The sequence below is a fragment of the Macaca mulatta genome, chromosome 10, assembly GCF_049350105.2.
Source record: "Macaca mulatta isolate MMU2019108-1 chromosome 10, T2T-MMU8v2.0, whole genome shotgun sequence".
Classification (NCBI taxonomy): Eukaryota; Metazoa; Chordata; class Mammalia; order Primates; family Cercopithecidae; genus Macaca; species Macaca mulatta.
Window position 1 is genome coordinate 23,481,114 of NC_133415.1, and position 14,506 is coordinate 23,495,619.

General features: G+C 39.9%; 1 protein-coding gene across 6 annotated transcripts in view; it reads left to right on the forward strand.

Annotated features, from left to right (window-relative positions):
• Positions 1 to 14,506, forward strand: part of TTC28 (tetratricopeptide repeat domain 28) — a 718,240-nt gene that overhangs the window by 606,485 nt on the left and 97,249 nt on the right. For all 6 annotated transcript variants that reach the window (XM_015149977.3, XM_077950259.1, XM_077950260.1 and 3 more), the window contains 3 exons: positions 1,238 to 1,367; positions 3,904 to 4,122; positions 6,065 to 6,230. In XM_015149977.3, coding sequence (XP_015005463.2) covers positions 1,238 to 1,367; positions 3,904 to 4,122; positions 6,065 to 6,230 — 515 coding nt within the window. The remainder of the gene's footprint in view (positions 1 to 1,237; positions 1,368 to 3,903; positions 4,123 to 6,064; positions 6,231 to 14,506) is intronic.

The window sequence follows — 14,506 nt, forward strand, 5'->3', positions numbered from 1 at the left end:
CTTGCCAAAAGTCACACAGCCAATTAGTGGCAGAGTTAGGAACATATTCTCTTACCGCTCCCTGGGTCTATGTCTCTTAGTCTTAGAATTCTGTACTTGATCTTAGCCAAAAGGCTGAGAAGCAAGTAGTCTTAGAATTCTGCTTTTTAAGTTTGGATAAATTTAAAATTTGATACTGAGTTTCCAGCATATAAGTATCAGAGTCATCTTAGACAGTGTGGCATGAGGGGAAGAAAAAAAAAAAGAAAATATCAGAGTCAGAAAAGTCTGTAGCCTCACTGATGGAGAAGCCTGTTAGAGCATCAGGACAGTGACTCCGTTCGGAATAGCAATTATCTGGTCCTCAGAGTGTCTATGTGAGTGGGCATGGCTGCTTGAAGAGCTTGCCCAGTGATGATCTGACCCTGGGGCACTGAACCATCTGCAAAGAGCTATCATCCTTCAGAGAGTGTGGCGCTCTCTTCCCCTCAGGCTTGTTCATTTCCAGCATGCCTCCACCATACCTGTTCTCACTCCCATCCTTCCTCACCATGAGGCGTGAGGGTGGTGAATTGTGGTTTCCTGATGACAAGAGGAGAGGCTTTTTGTTTTAATAGAAATCAGCACTTGGTGGATTAATATCTGTTTTAATATCTTTAAGACCATAAGTCTATAATTCCTGTCTTTTAGATCCCCTTATTTGTCAAAAATTGATTATATAAACTGTAATTTACTAGGTATGATCTGATGCCTTTTCAGGTCCACAAGGACCTACCTGGTGTCAGGTTCTAACTGAGGTCCAAGGGGAGTCAGTGGGCGAGTGGCAGGTAGCTGGAAAAACACTTGATGAAGTGTAGACAGTTTCACCATGGCTTTACTTTCTCTGGGCATGAGCAAGCCCGGGCGTGAGCCATGTATACGGCGTTAGCAGGGTAATTATACCTTTTAAAGACAATGGTGGCTGTGATCACATAGGTGGTCACCTAATGCGCCTCACGTGGTGTGGTTACATAACTAGCAGAGTTGTGCGCCTGTGCTCCAAACTCACTGAGTCATGCTGGACTGGATGTCTGCCTTGGCCTGTTCTTGACCACAGCACATCCATTTTCCTTACACCTGGACATAAGACTCTTCCTTTCAGATCTTTAAAAAATATTTAGGGTGTGCACAAAGATATGAGCAAAAGTTGTCTCTAGTCTGTAAACAGCTGGACCTTGGTTTCTGGGGAATGGATGATGTTCTTTCTCCCTCCTTGCAGCTTTATAGGGCATCAGCCTTGTTTGAAACGATCCGACACGAGGCACAGCTGAGCACGGACTACAAACTCTCCCTCTTTGACCTGCAGACATCATCCTACCAGGCCTTGCAGCGGGTGCTCGTCACCTTAGGTGAGAACAGCAGGGGTTACTCCTTGCTTATGTGTGCACTAGCGTGCACGGGTGCACATCCGTGTGTCCAAGTTGTTTAGTGACAGCTGTGAAGAAGCATGGTTTGTTTTAACAACAGATTGTGAAGCCATAACTGTAACCAGTCATTGAACATTCATTCATTTATTCAACAAAGATTAGCAGAGCTGCTACCATGTGCCGAGTGCCTGCCCTGGGGATTACAGTCAAGAAGGCCTGGTTCCTGACCCCAAGAAGCTCTTAGCCTGTGGAGAGACATAAGTCAGTGAGTCCAATACAGTGCTGATTGGCACTAGGATAAATTCAGATGCTGTGGAAATGAAGTCTCTTTAAAAAAAAAAAAAAAAGACAAAAAAAGTTTAAATAGAGATGAGGTCTCACTATGTTGCCCAGCCTGGTCTCAAACTCCTAGGCTCAGGCAATCCTCCTGCCTTGGCCTCCCAAAGTGCTGAGATCACAGGTGTGAACCATCACACCCAGCCTAAAACAAAGTCTCTTGTCTGGTGAGTCCAGGAGCCAGAGAAAGTGTCCTTGAGACAGGATGCTTGAACCAGGTGTGCCCTCCCCAGGTTCCCTCTTAACACTAGCGTGTGGTTCAAGCATCTGACTAAGAGGAAGTACCGGAGAAGACACCTGGCCTCTTCTCTATGTCCTCATCCACACACCTTTCAAGGTTGCTGTCTAATAAATGTTTTTGCCACCTGGGTCTGCCTCCTAGACTTGGCATAGTCAGTGATGATTCTCCCAAGCCTATGTGCCCCATCACACTGGGGCAGCATGCATCTTCTTTCACCCAGGACTTAACTAGTCAGCGAGTCCCTTCCAGCTCCCCTGTCATCTGCCTCTTCCCAGGAGATACTTATTGGAACTAACAAAGGCTTTGAATTTGGATGTTGAGGCCTTTTCGATAACCTGTCTTTTGCTGTATATATAGGAAGGACTCAAATTTCCTCTTGAAAAATGTATCTATTAAATGCATTCATTGCCTGCGATTACAGTTTATTATCTATTATAATCACAGTGTTAAGTCTGTCTAGCACTTAGGGGCCGATTTTCCAATGTGCACAGAAATTGTCCCTGCTGTTCCAGTTAATAACTTAATAGAGTAAAAGGAGACATTTACATACACACATATAAATCTCCACTTGCTTCTGATACCCAAACTGCAGGAAGCAAGGCATCCTTGAAGTGCTGTCACAGCTGCAGCATCTGGTCTGCTTCTGTCTGCTTTCTTTGGACACTGGTTATAGAAACCCTTCCATATTTACATTTATTACAAAAGTAAATCCTCTGCATTGTGTTCCTTCAGCACTTATAAACAATTCCTTTACATTTTTTGTGCTTTCATATTGGTGCATTAGCTTTTAAACTAGATTATAGACCAGTTTCTTAAGGAAAGTGGGATTCAAAATTCGATTAAAACACAGGAAAAGCTTGAGATAGGCAATTTTAAAGATATAGAGACCTGAGAGGTTTAAACTCTTTGCCCCTGGGGATAAGGGAAAAAGTGTGTTGGAGCCCAGAATGGAATGAGATATCAGCTCCAACAACACTACTACTACCTGTTATACATGTGGTGATGTAAGTAGGCCTACCAGGCATCTTTTCATGTAGTGCTTCATTTAATCTTCAAACTAGCCCTTTGCGATAGGCAGGACAACTGTTAGCATCCCTCTTCTTGAGACAAGGCCAGTGAAAGGGAAGAGGGCACACCCAGGAGAGGGACTGGCATGCGTAAATGGACGGAAGTATAATCTGGGGAGAAATGGATAAGGCTGGACAATGTTATGCATAGAGGGCCCGCATGGAGGGAGGAGAGAGAGTCAGAAGACGCACAGACACTTTGTGAGGCTGAGGCGGGTAGATCACTTGAGGCCAGGAGTTTGAGACCAGCCTGGCCAACGTGGTAAAACCCCATCTCTACTAAAAATACAAAAATTAGCCAGGCATGATGGCACATGCCTGTAATCCCAGCTACTTGGGAGGCTAAGGCAGGAGAATCGCTTGAACCCAGGGGGTCAGAGGTTGCAGTAAACTAAGATTGCATCACTATACTCCAGCCTGGGAGATAGAGTGACACCCTGTCTTAAAAAAAAGAAAAAAAGGACACATAGAGAGCCAAGTGACACCAATAAACCTGGTGTCAGAAGCCAGGCAGGAGGTTAAAAAAAAAAAAAAAAAAAAAAAAACCAGGTTAGGGAGCAACTCAGGAGGTGGAGCAGAGATGGCACAGGGCTAAGGACAAGTTCACTGAATTAGATCAGCTCTCTTGTGGCGCTGGCTGCAAGACAGGCGAAGGCCTGATGGCTTAGGGTAGTGTGGAATCAGTCATGCAGGACACTGCACCCACCATCTGAGGCAGGGAATTGAATTCGAAGCAGTGTGACTGAGATTCTGTCACATATTGGAGAGCAGAGGCAGTGAGGTTTCTGCCCAGGATTTGATGGCCGTCCCTGATAGGCCTCTCTAAGTAAGCACATTCACTATGGACCCCTCAGCATATCTCTTTGTCTCCTAGGCCATCATGATGAAGCCCTGGCCGTGGCAGAAAGGGGACGGACAAGGGCATTTGCTGATCTTCTGGTGGAACGACAAACAGGACAACAGGACTCTGACCCCTACTCCCCAGTCACTATTGATCAGATCTTAGAGATGGTTAATGGCCAGAGGGGACTAGTGCTTTACTATTCCCTGGCTGCAGGCTATCTGTATAGCTGGCTGCTTGCTCCTGGGGCAGGTAAGATCTCTTTCTGTGGGAACAGGGCAATTAGAAGACTACACCTGTAAAAGTCTAATGAATAGAGGTGGAAGAGGTGCATTATCATAGATCATCCTAAGGAACTGATGTCAGATTTTAGCAAAACCTCAGCGGCAGTGGATATGCTGTGGTGGGGCATTCAATTAATAAGACAGCCCAGCTTTCTCATTCCCCCAAGAAATCGCTGCTCATCACTGTTGAATGTGGAAGCATTTATCAAGGAAGACTAAGAGCAGACGAGTTAATTTCACTAGCAGCCCTGTGTGTAGGCAGCTGTTGTTCATTAGCTAATAAAGCGATGACTGCAAGACCTAACGAATTCTTTCTAGATATGGTTTAATAATTGTGACCCTTTGTCATGGCAAAGTTAAAGAGACTAAAATGATAATGGCAACTCTATCACAGGTTATAAATAAGTCCTATGCTTGAAATTTCTGAGTTTAACAGAACCTATTTTTAACCGGTTCTGCTGTAAATCTATTTCAGAAGTAAAAATCTCCTTTGATTCAATCAGCATTAAATGTTCAGGCTGTAACACTTTCACTAAATACAGAAACAGTAATTAGCTGTTAGGGCCATATTTTTTGCATAATAAAATGCTGATGGCTTTACCAACTTGGAGACACACCAGATCCAATTAGAGTTTATTGACTGGGGAAGTGGATCTTATAATTGGTAATCTTAAAGAATGGGCTTCTTGAATATCTGTAAGCCAATTTCAAAAACTTTAACTGCCAGCGAGAATTGACAAGATTTTCTTGATTATGTTTCTATCCCTTTGATTAAAAAAAAAAAAAAAATGATGGCTGGATGACAGCTCCCAGATGCTTTTAGGCTCTGAACATTTGTGCCTATACATTCTATACCTCGGCATTGTTTTTAATAATTTTTTCTCTTTAGTTCCATGTTCTTTATGGGCTTTCCACAAAGAATATTCTTACAGCTGACATTTTTAATGCTAAAGGTTTTAAATTGTGATTTTTACAGTGACTTGGTTAGTAAGCATTGGCCACAGTGGAATCTTTGTGGATCCCAGCTCCCAGAGTGGCACTGATACTCGTGAGGACACAGTTGATGACTGGGAGGTATCAAACTCCTCTCTGTGGTTGTTACATCTTGGGGACATGATTTGACAGGTGGTATATCTGAATTCCTGTAATAATGAGCCATGTATAATGAGGCTCCTATTGTTTCTTTTTCCATTCCTTTTTGCTCTTAATGAGGCTCTGAAGCTTTCACTGGGGGCGCTAATCCAATCAGAGAGGACTGGCGTTTTCCAGAGCTGACACACCTCATTACCATTTGAGAATATATCCTATTTATTGCCAGAAAACCACTGTGGACTGCCTCAATTTCATGCAGACATCATTTTTTGCTCCTTTAATTCATTAATAACCACTGACCAGTTAGTCTTATTTAAAAATGGTTTAAAATGTTTTTATCTGGCCTTTATACTACATGTTTATTATAATTTGCTTTTGTGAAATGAAAGCACTGTTGGAACACAACTTCCACTTGGCCAATTATATTTTTCTTTGAGATTTCAGTTTGTATAAGGAATATGTCTTGGCGTACTCATGCACTATTCCTGAAAGGAGACTTTCCCTAGTTGGTGCTTCTAAGAAGCATCTGTTTTGAAACACATATGAAGTCATCATAATTCCAGGAGTTTCTGAGACTGTATCTAGAATTCCTTGGTTTCAAGCACCACACCTAATGGTAAAAGCTGTGAAAAGGATACTGACCAAAATAGAGAAAGCCCTCTTGAGACCTTGGATTTCAGGATTTTTTCACAGGGTTTGCAGGATGGCATGCTTGTCAAAGAAGTCACATACCATTGGCAGTCCTGTCCCCTGCCTTCAACTTCTCCTTTCCCTGACCCTAATTGTGTATAATGTCAGCTGTGCCTGTTTTGCTTCAGGAATTCTGAAGTTTAATGAACACTACCTGGGTGAGAACACAGTGGAAAACTCAAGTGACTTCCAGGCCAGCAGCAGTGCAACCCTTCCAACAGCAACTGGCTCAGCCCTGGAGCATCACATTGCCAGTGTCCGGGAGGCCCTGGGGGTGGAGTCTCACTACTCAAGGTAGGTAGTAAAACATCCCCAAGCCCATTTTCAGATAAATCTCAGGGTATTATTTTTTGTAAACATTCTATTTGAACTAACAGAAGAAATCTTTCAGAATTCATGTGGTTGTGCTCAGTCTGTTCACAGCTGCTGCAGCAGAAACAAATATGTGTCTCTGGAGTGTAAGCCCCTTAGTGGTCTGTCTTTATTCTTTTTTGGTGATTTTCCATCAGATGGGGAAGGGCCTCATCAGACATGCCCATTCCTCTAAGCAGGATTTGTAAACTGTTTAAACATAAACGTGGCTTTGAATTTAACATACCAGCCAATTAGAACTGAGATTATTTTTTGTTATAAACAAATTATAATGAGTTTGTTTGTACTATAGCTGAACACCTATTTGAGAGAGTAATTTAGTACCAGTGACAGGATATGTGCACAGATCTGTGAGCTGAGGGGTGAGGTGAAAGGAGCTGAACTCTCAAATGTGAAGAATAGATAAGGGAACTGCTTTTTGCAAAGGTTGTAAAAGGTATAAGCTTATGGAAACATTTTATCATAATGATTGACTATTTTACATATGAAAAAATAATTTCCACAAGCACCCTGCTTCTAGGGGAAATCAAAGGAAGAGGGTACCTTAGAGCTGGGTTGTAACCAGATTTCCCAGGCATCTCCGTTCTCCATCCAGTGATTACCAAGAATCCAGAAGATCTGTGTGTCAGAGAATCTGCTGTGTTAGCTTGTATCAGGTCCCAAGAATCTCTGCTCATCTCCTGAATGATTTCATTTGTAATCATGAAAATCCTTAGGTAATTCTGTGATTTATTTAGAGATGCTTCACCCAGATTTCCAAGTATGTGGTGGTTGCTGCCAGCAGCTGGACTGATCTTTGGGATGCTTATTAAGTTGGTGAAGAAAGAGTTAGTTGAAAAATAATTATTGAATAATGTAATGTCAATATTGGAAGGGGCTGTAGTAGTCATCTCGTCCAACCCCTTTATTTAACAGAAGTTAACACTGAAATAGGACTTGCTGACAGCCAAGTTAATGTCAGAGCCAGGATCAAAACAGTCTAGATCTCACCCAGACTTCCAGGCCAGTGCTTGTTCTGTTTCTGATTTTCAAAATTAATATCATATTTTGAGAAAATAGCCAAATATAAGAATTTCATTTCTAGCTTCTGTTTTTATGAAGTAGGAACAGGCTTTAGCCACATGCACACGTGCTTCTCTTATTTATCCTATGACTGCTGTGCATCCTGAAGTATCCCCATCCTTAACAACCCAGGCAACAGTTTGGCAATTACAGGGGTTGACAGGGTGGTAACTCCCAAGAACTTGGAAGTAAGACTGTCCTCTGAGATTGAAATTATAAATGACCATAATGAACTAGGTTAGACATTAGACCAGAGGTATACAAAGCTGCTTCAGCAGACAGAAATTCAGGCCAGTGTGATTAGACTATAACCTGACCAAAGGTATTACATGTCCCAAGTGAGAGTTAGAGGGGCATGATTGGCCAGCAATAGAAACCCAAAAGTAGGAGAGCCAGCAGGGCAGGCTTTGGTAGTGTTCATTTCTAACACTATCAAAAGTAGAGAAAATCTTGGTTTAGGAACACAAAGTCCCATCGAAAAGGCTGACCCCATGGTGGACATGCAGTTGCCATGTTCTCTTAGTCCCCCCACTGTCCCTCCTTCCACAAGTATTTTGAGTGCTCACTCTGTGTAAGGTACTATGCTAGAGATCAAGGATCCTGATGAAAAAGCAGACATAGCCCCTACTATCCCAAAACTGAGGGGCAAGCTCTGAAGTGTGGCCTTCTAAGTTTGAAAACCTGATTGATGTTGCTAACATGCCCAAAGAGGGTTTGCCTCTTGGGAGTGAACTTTCATTAACCAAGCTCAAAGAAAGTTGTACAAACTAGAATGCCAGGTATTATGTACATTCTTTATCTGCAAGTATATTTATATGAGAAACCAAATGATAGTTAGAAAGGTTGACAAGAAGCATGGGACCTGAACAAGGGAAGGCAGGAGAACCATCTGAGAGATCTTGTCCACCAAGGGCTGCTGAAGACCTTTGTGTATACTGCCTGGGGTAACCTTTGGCAGTTTAATTCTCCTCATCCTCTGAGCTCAGTTCAAATATTCCCTCCTTAAGGAAGCCTCTACAACTCCCAACATAGGTTTCCCTACCCCTTATGCCCATTTGTACATTCTCATTATACCCAACATTTTCATGTAAGCACTTACTACAATTTTAATTGAAAGGTTTTGTATACTCTCTTGTTTACTCTTTTTCATTTCTGTGAGAACAGGGGCTATGTCTGCCTTATTCATCAGGATCCCTAATCTTTAGTATAGTACCTTATAGAGTAAGCACTCAAATACTTATGGGAGGAGGGACAGCAGGGATCTAAGAGAGCACGGTGACCACATGTCCACCATGGGGTCAGCCTTGCTGATGGGACTTTGTGTCCCTAAGCCAAGATTCTCCCTCCTTTTGATAGTGTTAGAAATGGGTACTGCCAGAGTCTGCCCTCCTAGATTTCCCTTTTTTGTGTTTCTACTGCTGGCCACCAAGATTCTAAAGGTACTTGAGTGTATGACACCTGCCATTTGAAACCTCTGCATACATGAAGGTGGCCTCTCCCTTCTGGCAATGTGGGGGCCACATCCAAGTCATCTCAGTCTAAACCAAACATTCATGGGGCTCAGCCTGCATGAAAATGTAAATTTTACCTAATTCAAATTTCCAGATATCTAGATTAAAATTCACCAGGAGAAAGAAGAGGATTACCCTTGGTCTCACTCTTCCATGCTCCTCACTGGATGTCATGGTTGAACTTTAAATACCTGTGTCTAAGCAGTTCTTTTCTAAGATGCTGGAGGTTGAGTAATTCTGTTTCCAGGTGCCTTTTGAATTTAAAAATGTCTTTTGAGTTATAGTTCATCTCTTTATCAATGGTAGAGAGACAGGAAAGACTGCAGCTTGCTTGTGTTTCCCATGTTAACCATTTCCCCTCTGCTCTACACAGAGAGCTTACAAGTTCTTATGAGTCCTTAGGATCTCCAGCAGGTTATGTGGCTTGACATTCAGCATCACTTTGTTGGGCTGCCCTCAGTGGCCTAGATCTTCCCCTTAGACTGCTGGAAATAAGGTTTTTCCTATTGCTTCGGAGTAGTCTTGTTAGAGATTTGTTCGTATTTTGTGAGCTTAAACTCATATTGTTGATTATAATATTAAAATTAAACCCTTTATTGGCGTGGTTTGAATTTACGGGAATGGAGTGTTTGTGAGAGCAATTCGTATCTCCTAGTTTCATGAAAACAGTAAGAAAATTTCATTGAAGTATTATTTTTCATCTATAAATTTAGTAAATATTTTTTAAAACCGTAATGCTCAATGAGATTAAGGATGCAGTGAATGACCTGGCTCATATCGTAGGGATATACCTTGATTTTGCATTTCTAAAAACAAATTGCCAATAGTATAAAAAATCTTTTTACATGTTTATGCCCTTTGATCTCAAAATTATTTATTTTAGAAATGGAGCAAAGATCTGTACATACTAGTATCTGTCCTAAGTTTATATATTATAGAAGACATTGAAAACAAACCAAATATACAACAATAATTAAATTACAAATTATTTTATATCTATTCAATATGTTATGTTGCAATTAAAATTATGTTTACAAAGAATTTTAATCAAATAGCCAAATGTTTAATCACATAGACAAAATATTAAGTGAAAAAATAGGATATAGAATTACTGTGTATAGTATAATTTAAATTTTGTCGTTCAAAATATGGGTATGAAAAGAAAAATTCTTAGAAAGAGACTAGGCTATATTTTAGTGGTGATTATAAATGAATGGTGGAATTATGGATGCTTGTTATTTTATTTTACAATTAGGCATGTAGTACTTTTAAATGAGAAATAAATAGCCATGAATAAACAATTCTGTCATATCAAAGGGAGAAAGAAAACCTTTTTGTAATTTGGCTTTACAGAGAATAAAACCCCAGTGTCAGAGCCTGTCACCATGATCTAGTGCTAGGAAGGCATTCTGGGTTTATTTTCTATTCTTGTCTCTTGGTGAATACTGTATTTCAACCACTAGGCCTTCTTCTCTGCTCTCTAAATGTACCCTGTAATTTCTGTCTCTCTACTGTAGCTCAGGGGTCTCTGAGCTCTGGATCTGTATATGTAGCTGTCAATAAACATCTATGTCTGGATATCTTCCAGGCATCTCTGGTCTAAAACACCTAAAGCCTAACTCTTTAATGTCCCCATTTCTACTTTAATCTTTATCCTGATTCCTGCACCATCATATAACTAGTTGCTTAAGACAAAAAAAATGAATCATCATCCATTATTTTCTCTTTCCCTCATTCTAATCAATTTATCTTGCAGATTTGTAGAAATATATTTCTGTAAAATACATTTTGAATGACCTACCAAGACTGAATTATGAAGAAATAAAATATCTAAACAGATCTATAACTAGTGAGAAGATTAAATCAGTAACCAATAACCTCCCAATAAAGAAAAGTTTGGGACTAGATGTATTCACTGGGGAATTCTACCAGACATTTAAGGAAGAATTAACACCAATCCTTTTCAAATTCTTTTTTAAAATTAAAGAGTAAAGAACGTTACTAATTTATTTTATGAGGCCAGAGTTACCATGATGCCAAAATCAGGCAAAGATACCACAAGTAAAACAACTGTAGATCAATATTTATCATAAAAAAATTAATGCAAAAATCCTCAAAAAATACTAGCAAACTGAATTCAATAATACATTAAAAGGATTCTGTACCATGACTGTGTGGGATTTACTCTTGGAATGTAAGGATGGTTCACCTATGAATATCAATCAGCATAATACACCACATTAACAGAATGAAGGACAAAAAACACATGATCATTTGAGTTGATGCAGAAAAGCATTTGACAAAATTTAACACCCTTTCATGATAAAAACCATACTGCAAGCTAGTAAAAGGAAATTACCTCAACATAGTGAAGGCCATATATGAAAAATCCACAGCTAACATCATACTAAGGGGCAATAATTTGAAAATATTTCATGTAAGACTAGGAACAAGGCAAGGATGCCTTCTTTTGTCATATCTCCAATACAGTAGTGGAAGTACTAGCCAGAGCAGTTAAATAAGGAAAGGAAATAAATATCTAAATTGAAAAGGAAAGAGTAAAATTATCTGTGTTCAGAGATGACATGATCTTATATGTAGAAAACTCAAAAGATTCTACCAAAAAACTATTAAAGCTAATAAACAAATCTGCAGGATATGAAATCAATGAACAAAAATCAAGTGTGTTTCTATACACTAACAGTGAAAAATCTGAAGAGGAAATTCAGAAAACAATCCCACTTACCAAAGCATCAAAAAGAACAAAATACTCAGGAATAAACTTAACCAAGGAAGGGAAAGATCCATATACTGAAAACTACAAACATTTCTGAAAGAAATTAAGACACAAATAAATGGGAAGATATCCTATGATCATGGACTACAAGAGTTAATCCTGTTAAAAAGCATCCATACTATCCAAAGTGATCTACAGATTCAGGGTAATCCCTAGCAAAATCCTAGTGGCAGCTGGGCTCAGTGGCTCACGCCTGTAATACCGGCACTTTCGGAGGCCAAGGCGGGTGGATCGTCTGAATTCAGTCAGGAGTTCCAGACCAGCCTGGCCAACATGGTGAAACCTCATCTCTACTAAATATGCAAAATTAGCTGGGCTTGGTGGCGCATGCCTGTAATCCCAGCTACTCAGGAGGCTAAAGGGGGAGAATCCCTTGAACCCAGGAGGCAGAGGTTGCAGTGAGCCAAGATCACGTCACTGCACTCCAACCTAGGCAATAGAGTGAGGCTCCATCTGAAAAAGAAAAAAACCTAGTGGCATACTTTCACAGAAATAGAAAAAAATTCTAAAATTTATTTGGAATCTCAGAGGACCCCACATAGCTAAGGCAATCTTAAGGAAAAAAAATAAAGCTGGAGGCATCATACTTCCTGATTTCAAAATATTATTACAATTAGCGGGGTGTGGTGGCATGCGCCTGTAATCCCAGCTACTTGGGGGGATGAGGCGTGAGAATCGCTTGAAGCTGGAAGGAAGAGGTTGCAGTGAGCCAAGATCGTGCCACTGCACTCCAGCCTGGGCAACAGAGACTTTATCTCCAAAAAATATATATGTCCATATATATGCACATATATATGTATTTATGTATGTCCATCTTATATATAATTGTATTATATAAATATATATGTACATATGTGTATTTCTTTGTTACAGTTTTCAAAACAATATGATACTGATATAAAGACAAACATATAAACCAATGAAATAGAATGAATAGCCCAGAAATAAACCCTTATGTGTATGTCAAATGATCTTCCACAAAGGCAACACAATGGGGAGAGAACAATTTCGTCAATAAATGGTGTTAGGAAAAGTGGATATCCACATGCAAAAGGAAAAACATTGGACCCTTATTTATACAACATACAAAAATTAACTCAAAATGGATTAAAGACCTAAACATAAGACCTGAAAGTATAAAACTCCTAGAAGAAAACATAGAGGAAAAGCTACTTGACATTGAACTTGGCAATGGTTATTGGTATGATACCAAAAGCACAGGCAACAAAGGAAAAATAGAGAAAGAGGACCACTTCAAACTTCTTAAAAACTTCTGTGCTGCAAAGGAAATAACATTGTGAAAAGGCAACCTATGAATGGGAGAAATTATTTGCAAACCATGTATCTGATAATATCCAGAATATATAAAAACTCCTACAACTTAACAACAACAACAACAAAATCCAATTTAAAAATGGGCAAAGGACCTAAGTAGACATTTCTTCAAAGAGGTATACAAATGAACAACAAGCATATGTAAAGATGTTCAACATTACTAATCATCAGCAAAATGCAAATCAACAGCATAATGAGAAACCTTTTTCCTCATTAGGATGGTCACTTTCAAAAAAATAGAAAATAACCAGTGTTGGCCGGGATGTGGAAAAATTGGAACCCTTGTGCATTGTTGGTGGGAATGTAAAATAGTGCAGCTACTATAGAAAACAGATGGACATTCCTCAAAAAATTAAAAATAGAATTTAGTAAACAATACAGCAATCCCATTACTGGGTATATACAAAAGAATTGAAACCATGATCTCAGAGATATTGGCACACCCATATTCATTGCAGTACTACTCATAATAGCCAGGGGGTAGGAGCAACCTAAAAGTCCACCTATGGATAAACAGATTTTTTAAATGTGGTGTATACAATGGAATATTACTCAGCCTTATAAAAGAAGAAAATCGGCTGGGCATGGTGGCTCGTGCCTGTAATCTCCGCACTTTGAGAGGCCTAGGCAGGAGGATCGCTTGAGCCCATGAGTTCCTGACTTCCCTGGGCAACACAGTGAGACCCTGTCTCTACAAAAAAAAATTTTTTTAACTAGCCAGATGCAGTGGTGCACCTATAGTACCAGCTACTCAGGAGGCTAAGGTAGGGGGGTCATGAGTCCGGGAGGTCGAGGCTATAGTGAGCCGTGATTGTGCCACTGTACACCAGCCTAGGTGATAGAGCGAGACTCTATCGGGGAAGAAAAGGAAGAAGAGAATCCTGTCACATGCTACAACATGGATGAATTTTGAGGTCATTATGCTAAGTTAAATAAGCCAATCACAAAAGACAAATACTACATGATTTCATTTAGTAATATTTGTCTTTTTGTGTGTGATTGGCTTATTTCACAATAAGGTATCTGAAGTAGCCAAGCTCTTAGAAACAGGAACTACAATGGTAGTCCTCAGGGATGGGTAGGAGGAGTAAAGGGGAGTTGTTTAATGGATATAGGGTTTCAGTTTTATAAGATGAAAAATTTCTCAAGATTTGTTGCACACAAGATACATATAGTTAACACTACCATATACTTAAAATGGTTATGAGAATAAATTTTATGTTATGTTTTTTACCAAAAATTTTTAAAGTATTTTAAAAATACATATTTAATCAATCCACTTCTGTCTCCACTGCTACGTGTACAGTGCAGGTCACCATCATCTCTATCCTAAACCACTGCTACCACTTCCTGTCTGATCTCTCTTCTCCCTCTCCCTCTCATGGCTTTCCAAACCCATTCGCTAGAGTGGTGGTCTTTCAAAGATGTATTTGGGATTCTGTTTCCTTGCCCTTCTACCCACCACAAAGCTTGCCAAACACAGTTCAATGTCT